The sequence below is a fragment of the Chenopodium album genome, chromosome 15, assembly GCF_948465745.1.
Source record: "Chenopodium album chromosome 15, dcCheAlbu1.1, whole genome shotgun sequence".
Taxonomy (NCBI): domain Eukaryota; kingdom Viridiplantae; phylum Streptophyta; class Magnoliopsida; order Caryophyllales; family Amaranthaceae; genus Chenopodium; species Chenopodium album.
In genome coordinates, this window is record NC_137848.1 from 5,225,758 (window position 1) to 5,243,743 (window position 17,986).

Sequence of the window (17,986 nt, forward strand, 5' to 3'; positions counted from 1 at the left end):
TAAAGAACTTGTTTACATATTATTACTCCATATGACCAAAGCTCACAAAAAAATCATTTGAAGAAAAACACGATAGAAATATTATATTAAGTACTATTGAAACATGCACAACAATTAAAAGTTCTAAACTAACAATAGCCGCTTAAAATATGAAGGGATGGAAAACAATTAAATATTACATAATAATAATAATTTTGAAATAACACTATCAAACTATTGAGGATTTAAAAAATAATTGTCTTAAAAGATTTTGGTGGCTTTCTTATAATTCTACAAATTCACCACATATGCACATAAATCAAATAGTACGTATTAAAATTACTAGGTCTACCACCCTAACCAAAGGTGTAAATACACGCCAATACAACTTCTCCGCAAGAGCTAGCCCCTCCGCGCGCATCGCGCGTGTAGGATACCTTAGTACAAAAAAAAAAAAAATAATCACGTGAGCTTTAATTTTGGGCCAAATTGATCACCCAATAAAAGAGCGGGCCTTACATAAAGTTGGGCCAACAATTATGCACCTCATCAGAACTAAAAAATTTACAAAAAGCAATGAATCTGGATTTCTTCTTCTCCAAGTCGCTTTTTCATTTCGCCAAACATTAAAATTAACAAAGATTAAATAATAATTCTTCACTTTTTTTTCTCTCAAATTCTCACTCTCTCTCTCTACTATTCACTAGATCTTCATCTCTTCATCATCTCTTTCGGTAAGCAATGAATTAACGCTTCATTTCAAGGTTTTCATTATTAATGGCGGATTTCATCAGATTCAATTCGATTTGATTTTTGATTTTTGTTGATGTTGTTTGATTTAGGGTTTTAGCGAATTGGGGAAATTCTTAGAGGAGAGAGAAAATCTTAAAAATGACGAATGGAGCGTTTGAAGTACCTGCAAAAGGTGGATTTAGCTTCGATAATTGCAAAAGGAATGAAATGCTGTTGAGCAAGGGTCTTACAGCTCCTGGTTTCCTCAAAACTGGTACCACTATCGTCGGTCTTGTTTACCAGGTTTAACTTTTTTCATCATTTGATTAATTTACGCATTAATTGTGTTGATTTTTGCATTATTAGTCTGTTTTGATTATATGTGGAAGTTGATTAGGGTTTTTATCTGTTGTTGATCTTATAAATGTTATGATTTGTAAGCTTGTTCATTTTCACTGGCTATGATTAGGAGAATGGGATGGTATAAGAAATGATTCTATTGTAGATGCTCAATTTTGGAGAGAACAAAGGTTTCTAATTGGGAGTTTACTTTTAAATATTCATGGAAATAATCAAGTAAATTTGGTTAGGTTATTCGTTGATTGGATGTATCTTGGCGAATGGTGGTATGGTGTGTAGCTCTAAGCCTCTAATGGCAGGATTAGTGGATTTAGATGAGATTAGGCTAAAGCATTAGAAAATGCTTGTTGAAATTGAAGAAGCTATTTGGATTAGATTTTTGCTCTAGAGTGATCAAATGATGCACCATTGATAGTATGGAATGTGATTGACCACTTTGTACTGAGCAATCATGCAGTAGTCATATGAGCTTGAGTTAGAGAAGAATATTCTTTGGTTTAACGTCCAGTGATCTGTTCTTCTGCCTAACTGACTTGCCTGGAAATTAATGCTCAATTGTCATCTTATTGGTGAACCTTTTTGGTTCTGATAGATACTTGTATTTCTCACATCTGGATGGGAAAATGCTTGCTAATTGGTAACGTGTTACGATTCTTTAAACTAAATATTTTAGGGAAGAAGAAAGCCTGTCTGGTTTTATGTACTCTTATGTATTTGTAAAACTAACTCATCAATTAGAAAAACATGCTCAAATTTGGTTTTCCAATTGAGATATGCTGTTATTGCTTTATTACCCCTTCTTGCTGAAATTTGATGAAGTATGGCCAATCTTTTTAGGATGGTGTCATTCTTGGAGCTGATACTAGAGCAACAGAAGGCCCCATTGTCGCTGACAAGAACTGTGAAAAAATTCATTACATGGCACCAAACATTTACTGCTGTGGTGCAGGGACTGCAGCTGATACAGAGGCTGTAACTGGTAAGCACAAATTTTTAGTGTGGCTAAGTGTTGATTTCAATATGTTCCTCTTGGGTCTTCCCTGATGTGTGTCTTAAAATGCTATTCTTCTTATGGTTGTCTATATAAACTTATAAAATTGTTGAAGATCCATCTATTCACATGCCCGTGCTTGGTTAAATTTTTCTTGGAACTGAGAATATTGCCTTTTGGACTATTTCATAGTTAGGTTTTTTTTTTTTTTTTACATCTCTTGATTTTCATAAGATGTAAAGTTTGTCGATTCGCAGTAATGTTTTCTGCATGATTTGGTAATGTAAAATTGGTGCACCCCATCAATGAGAGCCAAAGAATATTTATGTATATATACTCATTTGACTCAAGAGATCTTTTTCATTTTTCAAGGGAAGATCGTGATAAGGATCCTCTTTATGTTTACATTTTTCATTGTCATCTATGGTTTTAGTTTTTTAGTCTTATTTTTTTTTCCTGAAGAAATGAGGGAGATTCCCAATATTAGAGGTTGGCATTTGTATTTGTCTTGGACTTGTTATTTTTTATATTATTACATGAACCATACCACATTTTGTTCAGTTTAGTTTTTTTTTCCCTCATTCTTCTCTTTTCAATTTATTGGTTTGTCATTCTCCTCACTTTTTTCATTTCTTGAAGAATAAGTGGATACTGTCAAAGATCTTTTTATAGGTTTAGAGCCTTGTGCTGTGACTCTGAAGTAAATCTATTGCACAGCTCTTATGGAATACAGGTTGTGTTTGACTAAGAAAATAAGAAATTCAGTGACGGGATTAAGGCCAGCTTTGCTACATGATTAAGAACCTTGGATATTAAGCAAGTGCCATATGTTTTCAACCTTTTCAATAAAACTATAGTTTGTTAAAGGAAGAGATGATTTGGTATGCACATGATACACCGGATTTGGCATCAGTATACATGGTGAAGGAAAATTGCTTTATAGGGTTGTATGATATGTACAAATGAGAGTTCTAGGTAATTTGCAATGGGTAGAAATCTGTAGTAGCTTTGGATATATGAGAAAAAGTCGTGGAAGGGATTCTTTTGGAAAGCTTGATATTTCTCAAATGTTGTAGCCAGTTATATGAGAGAATGAATATCATGGAAGATTGAATGAGGATTATGCTGAAGTTTTCAGTTCTTAGTTTATGGTTTGGTTGCAGTTGGGTTAGATTAAGAAATTGTACGAATCAGCTCAGATTAGTGACCAAAACAGAGAGATTATGGACTATAATGATGTATTTAAGGGAAGATGAAGGATAGTTAGTGAAGAACAAGCTAGATATGAGTGCATTAATGCCAATTACAGCTTTGCCAATATTTTTAGAGGAATGGCACTCTCTCAAAAATTCCAACCAGTAACTTATCTGTTATCACAGTATTCAACTTGCTTTCTCCTTCCCCAAAACTTCTCTATATACAGACTAACTATGTTCCCTCATCTTGCTGCTCAAGCTAATTTTAACTTAATTTTTAACAACTAATTCTGCATTGCCTAGTCTACCCCTACCTTTAGGCTAATTAATTACAATATTCTTGTAGAATTGTTTGGAAACAAATTAGTTTTTTGCCACCATCGTATACAAGGATGCACAGATACGGTTAATTCCTGCCGTTTCCCGTACCACGGATGTATCGGGTACGGGTACGGCTCGAATACGTCCCCTGGGCATATCCATAAAGAGCGGTACGACTTGGGTTTTTGGGTACGGCTAGGCTTAGATTTGGGGACGTATCAGGGACGGTTCAGCTCCTTTTGGACGTCCCTGAGACAAATTGAGCCACCCCCATTTTAAAAAAAAACCCTTTACTTGCCTGTAAAAATTGTAGATCCCCCAATTATTTGGAGGGAAGAGAGCCACCTGTAGCCGACCACCAGTGACCGGCCAACCGGCGATGCAGGCGGCGACCACTTCATGTTTTCTCTTTTTTTTTTTATTACTTTTTTTTCGTTTCTTTTTCACTTCCTGGTAGTGCTAGCTAGGCGGCGACCACCAATGATAGTTTAGATCTGATTTTTTTTAAGTGAAAACAAAAGTAAAGTAAATAGTGGGACAGTAATGAGTTTGGCAGGTGTCACGTATAGGGTTTCTTGGGGTAGGTGGGACTTAGGAAATGGGTTTGGAAGGTTTTAATTTACTGCAGTTATATTTTTTTTACTGCATTTACAGGTCAGGTGGGCTTGTTTTTTTTTTTGTTGTTGTTGTTGGAAATGGGTAAACAAAACAAAGAAGCTTTGTAAATTGTATACTTACAATTTTGATTTATTAATGGTAATCAATTACAATTATTCAATTTAAAATCCAAATAATTTATTTTTTAGCTCCAAATAAAAATTAATTTAAATTTCTAAAGTCAATTTTTTTTTTTTTGTATACATGCCGTACCCATTTTTTGGAATTTTTATTTTTCCATTTCCCGTCTCCATACCCGTACCCGTTTTTGTACTTGTACCCGTTTCCGTGCAACCTAGATCGTATACGACCTTTTCATTTTTTCTTTTTTTTTTTTTTTTTTTTTTTATAATTTCATTTATAATTTTTCCTCCTTTAGTCCTTTCAAAACTCTGATCTTGGTGTGAATTCACATTTTAGGCATGAGCTCATGCTTTATTGTTTCTTGTTATTATGGAGTTTTCTGGTTTTTACATATGTAATATGTTGATGCCAGGTACTGTTTGGTTTGATGTAGAGGTGTGTGGGATTTTTGAATTTTATGAGAGTTTAGTTGATCAAGGTGATTTTTAGTTTGATCAACTTCATTGGATTTCGAAATTATCTATGTAGCGTATATCTTAGGAAACATTGAATGAAGATTACATCATTATTTTTAGGAGGGGGGGGGGGTGTTAGGTTGCATGTTTTTGGCAAAAAATACTCCTTTGTTTCTTATTATGTACAACTTAGTTGTACATTTTCCTTGACAAAACTTTTAAAAGAGAGAGAGGGGGGGGGGATTACTTAAGGAAAGAGGCAAATAATTAAGAGGGGATAAACACCATCATCCCACCAATAACAAAACCATCGCCGGCACCATTTCTGCCACCACCACCACTATCTACACTGACAACCACCACCGAAACCTGAAAAAAAAAATAGATTGAAACTATAAAACATATATTGTTTGAAGTCTTTGAACCCAGAAAAAAATAGTTTATCAAGAAAAAAAATCAGATTGAAGAAGATGAAGTAGTTGTAGCCCTAGTAGGTAAAAAAAGAACATGAAAAAGATGTAGATCGAAGACAGAAGATGACAAAGATTGAAGACGAGATGGAAGAAAATTGTGGTGCTACCAGGGTTGATTGGTGGTGTTGTTGCTTGATGGTGGTGCTGTAAATATTTCAGATCTGATGGTTCTAGGTAGAAGTAGAAGAGAGAGATAGTGTTGGTGGTCAAAGTGGTGTTGGTGGTGGAGGTGGTCAAAGTGCTGTTTGTGGTATTGGTGTCTGGTGGTGGTCGTTGATCAAGGTGATGGTGGTTGTAGGTAGAAGAATAAGATAGAGGGGGTTAAGGTAAGCAAGAGAGAGGGGGGAGTAATGTAATGATTTTTGGGTTAGTGACTTAACTCATGTTATTTAATTTTAATCGGGGGTATTATGGTAATTTAAATTTAAAAGACTTTACCAAAAAAAGGAAAGAAAATTTTATTGCACAGAATGTGTAACATTCATTTTGGGTAAATGTTGCACATAATATGAAACGAAGGTAGTATGTTCTTTGTGACATTGTAAGTGCATAATAGTTTAAGACTAGTTTTTTCATTTTGCAAGTGTTTTGCAAACAGTCAACAAAAACATTTCCTTGAATATCCAACATCTAAAGCTTTAATCTCCATGGCTTTGAAATTGTTTGTGGATAGTTATTTTGGCCAACCAATTGATTTCATACCATGTGTTGTTTTTGTTGGAGATGCTTTAACTATGGTCCCTCCTATAGGTGACACAAATGTTTGTTGCCACTGTATGTTCTTCTCATTTTTGAGTATTATTGCTCTTTTGCTAAATTATCTTACTGCAAATTGAAATAGATGGCTTCATCTAAATGTGGGTTGGTACACAAGTTTATTTCTGTTGTGCCCTTGGCTCTCAGCGTATGATTAACTTTTCTTTGATCCATGAAAGGTTTACCTGACTTGTAGAATAGTGCAACTAAAATTCCATATATGCTACTGTCTGATTACTTGCTTCTTGATATTGACTAATTATGCTCTATGTTGGTCTGGTTATCGTGTATGTAGACATGGTTAGTTCCCAGCTAAAACTTCACAGGTATCACACTGGTCGCGAGTCAAGGGTTGTCACAGCTCTTACTCTCCTGAAGTCCCATCTTTTTAGGTACTTGTGTGATTTCTGAGAAATTTCCGTTAATAGGATGAATATGTTAAATGCTCATGCTACTAGCACAAGACTGATCACCCAATTCTATTTATTCTATGGTCAAGGTATCAAGGACATGTCTCCGCAGCACTGGTGTTAGGTGGAGTTGATGTCACTGGACCTCATCTACACACTGTGAGAACCTTTTTAGCTATTTAACTGAAAAACCTGGCTATGCATATACTGATGAATTTCATGCACAGATATACCCTCATGGATCAACAGACACACTTCCCTTTGCTACAATGGGATCAGGTTCCCTTGCTGCAATGGCTGTCTTTGAGTCAAAATACCGTGAAGGACTCTCTGTAAGTTGACATTCCTTGAAATTTAGCATTAAGATTAGTGTGTTTGTCTTAATGTCTTTGACATGTGATCTCTGTGGAACTACATTTTTATTAAATCAGATATTGGGCAATTGTGGTTAAAACAAAGTGACATAACTGTTTTATATGCCTTGCTTGAGGTGTATTTAGCATGCCTCATTTCTTCTTGTGCATGCAGAGGGAGGAAGGTGTTAAAATAGTATGTGAGGCAATCTCTTCTGGTATCTTTAATGACTTGGGAAGTGGAAGCAATGTGGACGTATGTGTCATAACAAAGGTCTGTAAATCTTAACTCACATCTGTTGTATTATCCCCATGCATCTTGTGATAACCCTTCATTTGCTTGCTATAGTATCAGCCTATAATTTTTATTTTGTCTTGTATTGCTTTCACAGGGAAATGTAGAGTATCTAAGAAATCATGTGCAGCCAAATCCTCGTACCTACACAAGTGCTAAGGGTTATACGTTTTCTAAGCCTACAGGTGAAGTACCCAATCTCCATAAATTCTTTTATTGTGCCAACTTTGAGCTCATTCTTAACTGATGATTCTTTATTTCTGGTCACATGTACTAAATAGGTATCTTGTAGTTTATACCACACAGAAATAGCTATCCGCCTTCCATTGTTATAAAGTTTTATTTATAAACAGATTGCACCTATTTAGGAATAGGATGATTTAGAAATACATCTTTGGCTTCCATTGTTACTGTATGCTTGTTACTGTGATTTAGAAATACACATCTGGCTTCCAAAAAAAAAAAAAATATCTGGCTTCCATTGTTACTGTATGCTTGTTTGTGGTGTTGATGTATATGTAGAATTATTACTCGTATTTATTAGGATATCACGAAGTCTGGAATTGTAAGATTGATTTTTGTTTATAATTACTGACGTGTCATTTGAGTATTACTGTTACATATGCTGCTTCTCAGTTGCATTGTCTCCGTATCTACAGTATTTGCTGAAGTACATTTTGTACTATTGTGTTTGCAGAGGTCCTTTCAACAAAGATCACATCGCTGAGATTGACTGCCGAGGTGACTGAAGGAGGTGATGCAATGGAAGAAGAGTGATGATGGTGATTGTAATCCTTGTATTCGTACTTGTTATTGCAAAATGTTTCATCAAATTCTTAAAGCAGATGCTGATCTTGAGTTGATGGCAGAATTGTTGTGTTCTGTGAAACTTGGTCACTTCTTTGCCTGCTAAATAGTTGATAATGGATTACTTCATTTCCCTTTTTTCTCTGTCTGTCTTTCTAATGTCTCTCAGTCGTTTGGTAGTTTATGCAGCATTAGTAGACATATCATGTTGCGCTTTTCAACAAAAAAGTTTATTCACGTGTAGAACAGTATAAGTTGGCTGGCCATATCTCCTCGGTGTTTCTTTCTCCTTGCTCTCTATTATTACATGTTAACAACATTGTTACAATTTTAAAAATATGGATTACCTTTAGCACGGTTAATTTGTTCTTTAGAAAGATGAACATAACAATTAGTATTATATACTCCTGGAGTACTATGGATCATGGTACTCCTTACACAATATGTTAGAGTTATTTTGCGTACACTTTATGTTATTTTGCTTAAATGTTGTGTTATTTTGTTACAACAATATGTTATTTACTTATCTACGTCAACCTCAACTCGTGCTATTTATAATTTAACTGTTAAAACACATGTTATTTTTAATTGACGTTATATTATTTTAGATTAAACTATGTGTTACTTTTAAAAAGAATCATCAAATTTGCAATTGTGTAAAATTAAGCCGCCCCGTCCCTGCAGGCTGGGTGGTTCCTCTGTCGTCATCGAGGAGCACTTGGCGAGAGTTCTGCTTGCCGAAGCCTTACTCAACAAGGACCGTACTACTTGCCTTGGTTCGGGACGAAGCCAAGCCGATACAAATCGAACATCATCGACCTCGATACCCAGTAAATTGCGCAAAATTATCTTCAATTAGTAAAGTAATTGACGAAAAGAGATGAGAAAAAGAGTGATTGATTGAATTGAGAGAAAAATTAGAATGAAAAATTTGCAATTGAAATAAAGAGGATTAAATTCATAGAAATTGAAAGAACATAGAGGGAAGCAAAGTATATCAGGAAGAAAAGGGAGAAAATTAGGAAGGAAGAGGAGATAATAGAGGAAGAGGCTGACTACCTGTTGTCCCAGCTAGAAACGGCGTCATTTTGATCCCGGAGTACCATGCTCACGGTACTCCGGGAGTTTAATAGAAATTGCGTGAGCATAATAGGTGCTTGTGCAGCCGCGCTTGCTCTATTATAGCTACCATGATAATAACATTTCAAAGAGGGAATATTTCATCTTGTATATGTTTCACCAGTGAAAAGTTAAATTCTAGTGAAAGCCCATAGGTTGCCTTCTAATGACTGCTAAGGACAATGTACTAGCCATTATTCTAGGGAATTAGATTACATCTGAAAATGTTTTTTTTTTCAGCTAGCTACTAGTAAAAATCATTAGCATCAGCAATCTTAAACCACTGGCTTCCAGGATCACATGTATTGTCGCTTCTCATACACTTGCATGTGGTGGTAACGAGATGGTTATCAGAATCCACATCCAAGCAAGCAGTAGTGTTCTTGCTCAATCTAGTTGCAAGATGGAGCTTTGAGGCTGAGATAGGAGCCCATGTCGTTCCTCTTCTCTGACAGTCAATGGTAAGCTTAGCACGACGGTTCAAACCTTTTGCTTTTAAGCAGAGGTATGAACCCTCTATGTCTAGGGTATATTGGGGCGTGTAGGTCCAATGGTCAGATTCAGAGCAATTTCCAAGCTTTATTCCCATCACTGGTTTTTTTAGGATACAGAGTCCTGTTGACGGGTGATATATGATCTTGTGTGAGTGGCGATATGAAGTTTCTGGACCTGCATATCAGACATTCAGAAGTTGTGCAGATTAGTAATGCACATTACAGAACGACGCCTCTATTATCAGTAATAGAAAAACAGGTTACCTTGAAGAGGGGATTGGATAACTGAGATCTTCTGCAAGAAGCTTTTGTTACGAACATCAGTCCAATTCTGAGTTAGCAATCCAAAACGCTCATTTTTGCCAAATATTCTGTCTTTAGAACTATAACTCCCCGCCAATGTCCATAACGCCCAATCTAAGTCACGTTCAACCGCCAAAGCAAGCAAACAATTCAAGTATTTTGTGTCAGTCTGAGATATGCTACTCAAGGCTACACCCCACTCTCCTAAAAACAAAGGATAGCCTTGATCAAGTAGGAATCCAGCATTTTTCATCAGGTTATTGGTCATATTCCCACAAACTTGGTTCGCGTTCTTAGTCTTCCAATCTAGGCCTGCTGAGAAGGAATACTGATGTACCTCAAAAACTAACTTTCCTGTGAAACTTAGAGATAACGGTTTTGTTCTCAGGAAGCTTAGATCTGTGTCGTAGCTTAGGCCGGAAAGAATTACTAGTACACTCGGGTTGGCTTTATGCACTGTCTCCGCTCCTCTTTGCATGTACCTTCATTTAGTTGATAGGTAATTAATTAGCCATTCATTCATAAGAAAACTAGCAAGTAGCAATTTATGTGTATCGTTCATCTGGATTAAATATATATATTGTACCTATACCAATCTTTTGTATTTTGCCTTGGTCCACGGAGTTCATTCCTTAGACTCATACCAACAACGTATGGATTATCTTGGAAGAGTGCGGCCATTTTAGTCAAGCCTTTGAGCCAAAGCTCAGGGTTGAAGTATTGATCACCAAAGAAGCCATTGCCATCGTCATTACCACAACACCACGCCGGTTTACTTACATGATTATCCAAAATGACCATAATATTATTCTTCGCTAGACTTGCCACAACTGCCTGCATCAAGTAATTATAAGCAAATACTCCCTTTGTTAGGAAAATAGTTATTGTCACCAATCCCATTACTTGTATTCATTTACAATAATAAAAAAAAATCGAGTCAAAGATAATATGTGAATAGTGTATAAGTCAAAGTGATACATTGAATAAAAAAACAGAGGTTCAAAAATAATCATGAATGAATTAGACGTATGCTTTATTTTCATATCTGGAAAATTAACACTCTAGTAGATATTCTTTGTGTACTGCAGGACCATTTATTTACAAGTACTAGAATAATTTTTGCAAAAACTACAGGATTAGGACCATTATCTTTTGTTTGCGTTCTATCGCTTTAATTTCTTTCCTACCTTTTTTTTTTTTAGGAAATAATCATATAACTTTTGATAGATGACTCATAATCCTTTTATACTAGTATACAATTGTTTTTATGGAAAAATAAATACGAATCCCAGATGTTTCTAATTTCTTTCAGCTGAAAGCCAAGTGTTCTACACTTCTACTAGTATATGAACTCAAATTTGTCTAGATTGTCAACTAAATAATTATACTACGTACAAGTATATCAAAGTGATATTCTAATTTCTAAGATAAATCAATAGGCTATTGGTATAATATAGCAACATAACATCCTAACCCTCCTACGCGTTCTAGGCTTCTAGCTAATAGGCGTAAGAAACAAGATTTCTGAATCACCTTAAACGAACTTCATAATAAGATAATTACTACGTATTTATTATCAATATTTAGCATAATTCTATCTTGAAATATATATCACTAAAATGAAGTATTTCTTTTCTAATACGAGTACTACCGTAATAACAAAATATATTTTCTTATATTCCTAATTCGGATCAGCGTCTAATAGGAAAATTGGTAGATACTCCGTATTATGCGTCCTTTATGCATGTGTAGATGTTCTTTTGCCTGTTTAGTCATTTAGCTTCGTACAGTGTGAGACATTTAACTAATGCATGTGATGTATAATGTTGACTTGAAGCTACGATTATTAAGATCTACTATATACAGTTTTATGTAAAAAATATCATTGTCGATTATGTATTTTAAACTATTTAAGCTTAAACTAATGTATCTATATCTATATAATTTTATACTTCCTCTTTTTTTATTTTTTTATAAATACAACATATATTTTCGACGTGCTTTCTTAGGAGTTGATTAGAGTCGATAAGCGAGTGAATTTAACAAAATAATTTGAACAATGTGATTAGAGAAGGGTTGGTTACTTGGTTACAACATGTATAAATTATTTTGATTAATTTGTTCGTTTACGTTGCTAACTTAATCTTTTTCTCAAATTACGTATGTACTGAGAAGGTATGTTGCATTTAAAAGAAAATGGAGGAAGTATTTATTTAGTTTTTAAACGAGGGTATACAAACATAAAGAAGATCTCCCTATCTCAGGGAAGCAACATAACGAAATTAAACCAAACAACAAGATTTATAGAATTGAAAGAAATAATTGTAAATGCTAACAAGAAGAAGAGAAAAGAAAAAAGAGGGAATTTTTTTAATACAAATAAGAAATAAAATGAGATCTAATAAAATTATTAAGGAGGAAAGAAATTTACCTGAAAAGCATCAATGAGGGAGAGGTCAATAATGGAGGGGTTATTAGCTTGTAAATCAGCAACAATGCTATTGGAAAGACCAGCATTTAGAAAAGACTTTCTTACAGTCTGAGAAGCCAAGGTTTTATTTGTTGCCAAGTAAATAGGATAAGTTAGTCTAACACAGTTAAATTTCATGTCTTTTATTTTCTTTGATATTACATCAACTGGCTGTTTTGTTAGCCCTTCTGCCACCATCAACTCTAGGTGTGATGACCAGTTTATGCACGCCAGCTTTACGCGCTGCCCTGTGTTGTCGACAATCCATCGTGAATTCGTCGATAAGGGCAGCGCGTGCAATGTGGGTAGGAGGAAAGATAGGAGTGAAATGGTTAAGAGGAAGGAGTTTGTGAGCAAGAGTCTCCTCCCCATGTTTGTAGAATGTTTGGTTTGTAACAAGTTGTGAGGGAGGGTATATATATCCTTCTCAGGCTCTGTTTTCCTCATCGGTCCAATGACACTTTATATAAGGTCTTGGTCATATAAGATCAAATAATAATTACACACTCTGTTTCTAAATGATTGTTCCATTAAATATTTAACTCACATAATTTCCAATAATTGTATTTAAATATATCAAATTACGCATCAAAATTTTATATAAATTGAATATTTATTTGGAAATTAAAAATCTAGACAAATCGAACAATAAGATTCCACAAAGACTATGTTTGCTTAAATATGATAATTTATTTTTATTTCAGATGGGACAAACAAAAGAAAATAGAGGTATGAAATAATTAAGAATAGTAAGTATGAGAGACTATAATATATATTAAATATTCTTACTCGTACTATATAAGTCATATAACACGGTAGGCTTACTAAGCTAAATTTTAAATAAGCTTGAGTAAACCAATGCCAAGAAGTATTTTAGACGGGCAGTGCCCAATAATTAAGCTACATACTTTTAATTTTTATAAACTTGACCAATCTCAAAGTTAAAGTCCGTGATCTACGTGCTAGCTAATCAAGGAATCATCTGTATATATGGCTATTCCCTTTATAGCTAATGGTCATCAATTTCTTGAACTCAATTACTCTAAACTTTATTAAATACTACTTATTATATCACTATATGTTTGGCCTTAAATAGTCATAACAAACTAAAAGATAAGAAAACAAAAAGACTCCTAAAACATGTACGTAGTAATAGAATTAGTAAAATCTCTACCATATATATAAAATTCATCCTAATTAAAAACAAATCTAAAAATTAATGAATCTTAATATGCTTAAAACACGAAAAACCCACTCAAGTGAATGGTAAAAACGTGTAAGTCAAATCTAGACTAAAATAGGTTTCTAATATAGGGGCTATTCTAGGGAATTATATCACATCCGAAATTGTAACTTTCAACCTAGTTAGTAGTAACAGCATTAGCATCAGCAATCTTAAACCACTGGCTTCCAGGGTCACACACGTTGTCGTCGATACTTAAACACTTGCAAGCGGTTGTAATGAGAGTGTTATTGGAATCTACATCCAAACAAGCAACAGAGTAGTCGTCCAATCTAGTTGCAAGATGGAGCTTCGAGGCTGTGATCGGAAGCCATTTCGTTCCTCCTCCTACACAGTCTGTGGCAAGCCTAGCACGACGATTCATACCTTTTGCCTTCAAGCAGTGGAATGAATCCTTGATGCCAATGGTCAACTCGGGTGTGTAGATCCAATGGTCGGATTCAAAGCAATTTCCAAGCTTAATTCCCTTCACTGGATCTTTTACTATGCATTGTCCTGTTGATGGGTGAAATATAATCTTGTGTGTGTGGCGGTATGAAGGATCTGGACCTGCACATCGACAAATAGTTGGTTGTGTAAATGTGTTTGGTAAATTTCAAATGTATATCAATGTACGTAGTAGCTCAAAGCTTTTTCAAAAATAGACTTTTAAGCTTAAAAAAACTCCTTCAATGTAAACACAAATTTTTATATGCCATAATTGAGGTTGCTTCGTTAGTGTTATAGGGGTTATTCGTTCAGTATTACAATGGTTACTTGGTGATTGGTCATGTTAGAGGGATGACTCGATTAGTTTTATAAGGGTTACTTTGTTCTTTTACAAATTACAAATGGACACATGTTATAACCAGAAAAACAGGACTGTTACCTCGATGAGGGGATTGAATAACAGAGATCTTCTCCAAGAAAGTTGTGTTACGAACATCAGTCCAATTCCATGTTAGCAATCCAAAAACTTCATTATCTCCAATAATTCCTTGTCGAAGATTATAGCTCCCAGCCAATGTCCACAACGCCCAATCTAAGTCATGTTCAACTGCTAAAGCAAGAAAACAGTTAAAGAATTTCCTGTCATCCTTAGATGTGCCACTCAAGGGCAAACCCCATTCTCCTACATATACAGGATAGCCTTGTTCAAGTAGAAATCCGGCATTGTTCATCAGGCTGTCTGTCATATTTCCACAAACTTGGTTCGCGTTATTGTCCCTCCAATCTAGCCCTGCTGAGAACGAGTACTGATGTACCTCGAAAGCTAGCTTTCCTGTGAAACTTAGAGATACCGGCTTTTTCTTCAGGAAGGTTAAATCTGAGTCGTAGCTTAGCCCGGAAAGAATGACTAGTACATTTGGGTTGGCTTTGTGTATCGCCTCTGCTCCTCTTTGCATATACCTTCATTTAGTTAATAGGTAATTAGCAAAGAATTAATTCACTTTCAAATTAGCGTATACTGTATAAATACTTTAATTTACAAACAAGTATGCAAGTAATTGTCTATGAAAGAGTTATTATTAATTGATCAATTCATGCACATCTTATTTCAGTATAATCATGTGTATAATTTCTAGATTAATTCATCTTGAAATCTATGATTGTCTTTGAAAGCAAATATGTGTATAAAATTCATGTGTATAATTCATCTACAATTGTCAAGGGCCAAATATTAATAATTAGGTTTATTTAGTACAATTATTTGAATTTCGGTTACTTTGAATCTCACATTGGTGAGTAGTTAGTTGTATTTTTTTTTTTTTTTTTTTTTTTTGGGAAGAGTAATTAATTTAAAAGTACATAAAAAAAACATACATATGGTAGATTTATTATTACCTATACCAATCGTCAGCATTTTGCCTTGGTCCACGGAGTTCATTTCTTAAACTCAAACCAATAACATACGGGTTATCACGGAAAATTGTGGCCATTCTAGTCAAGCCTTTGATCCAAACCTCAGGGTCGAAGTATTTATCACCAAAGAAGCCATTGCCATCTGTCAATGAACAACACCATTGTGGCTTACTTACATGATTATCCAGAATCACCATAACCTTGTTCTTCGCTAGGCTTGCCACGACCGCCTGCATTAATTATAAGCAAATATGTTACATACTTGTGCAAAGTACTGTCTTTATTCGAAATTAATAATCACGCGAATGTCTAGAAAAACTTATGACGTTTAATTTCAAAAGAAAATTTTCTATATATGTCTCTAATAATCTCCAATTGCAAAATAATGCTCACATGATTGACCTGTACTTGTGCATTATTTCTGTCCTGAGTAGAATAAACACTCTAGTAGATATTTCTAGTACACTATAGGACCGTTTACTTTTTACTTTTATGTTTTTAGCAAAAACTATTAGGATTAGGACCATTTTCTATTTTTGAATTCTCTCACCTTTTTTTTTTTTTATCATAACTTTTGACAGATTTGTATTCCTATAATCTGTCACCCCTATTATTATTGTGTTTTTATGGATAAAAACAAATCCAAAATAATCTCTTTTTTTTTTTTAAATTCTTTCAGCAGTAAGTTTCTAGTAGTACATGAACTCAATTATGTCTTATACAAATCTTAGTGATATTCTAATTTCAATTTATTAAAAAAAAAAAAAACAAAACAAAAACAAAAAAGCACTCAAGAAATTGAATACATATTCTAATATCAATGCTCAATTGCTCACCATAAAATAATTAAAGTAATTTACCTGAATAGCATCAATGAGGGGGAGGTCAACAATGGAGGGATTATTAGCTTGTAAATCAGCAACCAAGCACTTTGAAAGACCATTATTTAGGTAAGACTGTCTTACAGTCATAGAAGCCAAGGTTTCATTGGTTGGCAAATAAATTGGATAAGTTAGCCTAACACAGTTAAATCCCATGTCTTTTATTTTCTTTGATATTACATCAGCTGGTTGTTTTGTTAGCCCTTCGGCCACCATCAACTCTAGGTGTGATGACCAGTTTATGCACGACAGCTTTACGCGCTGCCCTGTGTTGCTGTCCACAATCCATCGTGAATTCGTCGATAAGGGCAGCGCGTGTAATGTGGGTAGGAGGAAGGAAAGGAGTGAAACGATGCAGAGGAATGAGGGTATTGTGTGCAAGAGTCTCTTCCCCATGTTTGTTGAATGTTGGTTGAATGTTTGGTTTGTAACAAGCTGCGAGGGTATATTAATGATATATGTATATCCTTCTTCTTAGGTTTTGTTTTCCTCGTCGGTCTAATAACACTTTATATAAGGTCTAAAAAATAATGTCTAATAAGATAAAATTTTAATTTGGTGCAAGTCCAATTAGATAAAAAAATATTGAATAAGATGAAACTTGATAAAGTCAAATAATTAACGAGTTCAGATTAGTTCAAGACTAATGTAATAAGATTAGGTTAAGGTATGTTATGTTCATCTTATTTTCATTGATTTCAAGTATGATTATAAGTTCAGATAAGTTTTAGTTAAGTATACATCTGTTTAGATATGATAATTAAGTTCGGATAAATAAGTTCTGAAAAGGATTATCAGGCACAAATTACTACTAATCAAAATAAATTTTAATAAGTTCAGATAAGTTAAACACAAATTAAAATTTAACTGAAAATAAAATCATCTATTATTTTTAAGTAGTGTAATGTTGCATGTGATTGTGTGAAGAACTTTAGGGCCTACTTTGAAATCTATGTTGAATTCTTGTATATACGCATGCATGTGCATTATGTCCTATTTAGTTAAAAGTTACAATAACCGCTCAAACAAGAAATCTATTCCAATCTAAGTTGTGTAATGCGATAATATGTTTGTTAAATTTTAACGAGCTTGAGTAAACCAATGCCAAAAATTATTTTAGACGAGCAGTGCCCAACAATTAAGCTCCATACTTTTAATTTTAAATTTTTTGCCCAATCTCAAAATTAAAGTCCGTGATCAACTTCCTAACTAATCCATAAATTACCCATATTTTTATTTTATTTATTTATTTATTTTTATTATTTTTTTTTTCTTTTTTTTTGAGAGAAGGAATCAACTAATTGTACATTATTGTTAACCTATATTAAAAGTTATAATTATAATACCACATTCACTAATAGAACCAAATAGATTTCATAAATAAAATCGGATCTAAAAATTAAATTTGGATCTATTACACATTATGAGTGATCATGCTTAAGGATGGTATCTAATTATCTAATAGGGGCAATGTGTTTTATTTTTGATAAAAAGATAAGCGTTATTTAAAACTATAAAGCAGGTTAAAATTTATTCAAAATTGGTTAGAATATATCCTGAATTGTTTTATAAATGTATAGCTGATAAAATTACTTTATCAAAAGGATTAAAAATTAATTATAGATAATCAACTTTATAAAACTTATCCATGACCTATTTACATTAAAACTATATCAAGTTTAAAATTGATTTCAAAGCAATTTAAAGGTTATTCAAAATTGGTTAAAAGTTATCCTAAAACTTTTTGATGTAAGCGAGTTCTTAT

The 17,986-nt window shown here is 33.9% G+C and overlaps 3 protein-coding genes across 3 annotated transcripts; 1 reads left to right on the forward strand and 2 right to left on the reverse strand.

The window, feature by feature from the left end:
- Positions 1-557: 557 nt before the first annotated feature.
- On the forward strand, positions 558-8,009 carry LOC145581692 (proteasome subunit beta type-7-A-like). The gene is made up of 9 exons (XM_081638721.1): positions 558-713; positions 822-1,014; positions 1,909-2,050; positions 6,300-6,396; positions 6,504-6,573; positions 6,642-6,746; positions 6,943-7,041; positions 7,160-7,247; positions 7,760-8,009. The coding sequence occupies exons 2-9, from the start codon at positions 871-873 to the stop codon at positions 7,837-7,839; spliced, it is 825 nt and encodes a 274-aa protein (XP_081494847.1). The 5' UTR covers positions 558-713; positions 822-870; the 3' UTR covers positions 7,840-8,009.
- A 1,226-nt stretch (positions 8,010-9,235) lies between these two features.
- LOC145580657 (glycosyl hydrolase 5 family protein-like) lies at positions 9,236-12,627 on the reverse strand. Its single transcript, XM_081637785.1, has 4 exons — positions 12,217-12,627; positions 10,372-10,619; positions 9,747-10,267; positions 9,236-9,657 (listed from the first exon to the last, which is right to left on the reverse strand). The coding sequence occupies exons 1-4, from the start codon at positions 12,625-12,627 to the stop codon at positions 9,236-9,238; spliced, it is 1,602 nt and encodes a 533-aa protein (XP_081493911.1).
- Positions 12,628-13,616: 989 nt separating this feature from the next.
- On the reverse strand, positions 13,617-16,617 carry LOC145581693 (glycosyl hydrolase 5 family protein-like). The gene is made up of 4 exons (XM_081638722.1): positions 16,201-16,617; positions 15,323-15,570; positions 14,367-14,887; positions 13,617-14,047 (listed from the first exon to the last, which is right to left on the reverse strand). The coding sequence occupies exons 1-4, from the start codon at positions 16,615-16,617 to the stop codon at positions 13,617-13,619; spliced, it is 1,617 nt and encodes a 538-aa protein (XP_081494848.1).
- Between the last annotated feature and the right edge of the window lie 1,369 nt (positions 16,618-17,986).

Excerpts from the sequence above, each read along its gene's own strand:
- LOC145581692 (XM_081638721.1), top strand. The coding sequence starts at position 871 with ATGACGAATGGAGCGTTTGAAGTACCTGCAAAAGGTGGATTTAGCTTC. Across the intron at positions 2,051-6,299 it reads TGATACAGAGGCTGTAACTG|ACATGGTTAGTTCCCAGCTA; the intron begins GTAAGCACAAAT and ends TCGTGTATGTAG. Across the intron at positions 7,248-7,759 it reads TACGTTTTCTAAGCCTACAG|AGGTCCTTTCAACAAAGATC; the intron begins GTGAAGTACCCA and ends TTGTGTTTGCAG.
- LOC145580657 (XM_081637785.1), bottom strand. The coding sequence starts at position 12,627 with ATGGGGAGGAGACTCTTGCTCACAAACTCCTTCCTCTTAACCATTTCA. Across the intron at positions 10,268-10,371 it reads AATACAAAAGATTGGTATAG|GTACATGCAAAGAGGAGCGG; the intron begins GTACAATATATA and ends AACTAAATGAAG. Across the intron at positions 9,658-9,746 it reads TATCCAATCCCCTCTTCAAG|GTCCAGAAACTTCATATCGC; the intron begins GTAACCTGTTTT and ends TCTGATATGCAG.
- LOC145581693 (XM_081638722.1), bottom strand. The coding sequence starts at position 16,617 with ATGGGGAAGAGACTCTTGCACACAATACCCTCATTCCTCTGCATCGTT. Across the intron at positions 14,888-15,322 it reads AATGCTGACGATTGGTATAG|GTATATGCAAAGAGGAGCAG; the intron begins GTAATAATAAAT and ends AACTAAATGAAG. Across the intron at positions 14,048-14,366 it reads TATTCAATCCCCTCATCGAG|GTCCAGATCCTTCATACCGC; the intron begins GTAACAGTCCTG and ends GTCGATGTGCAG.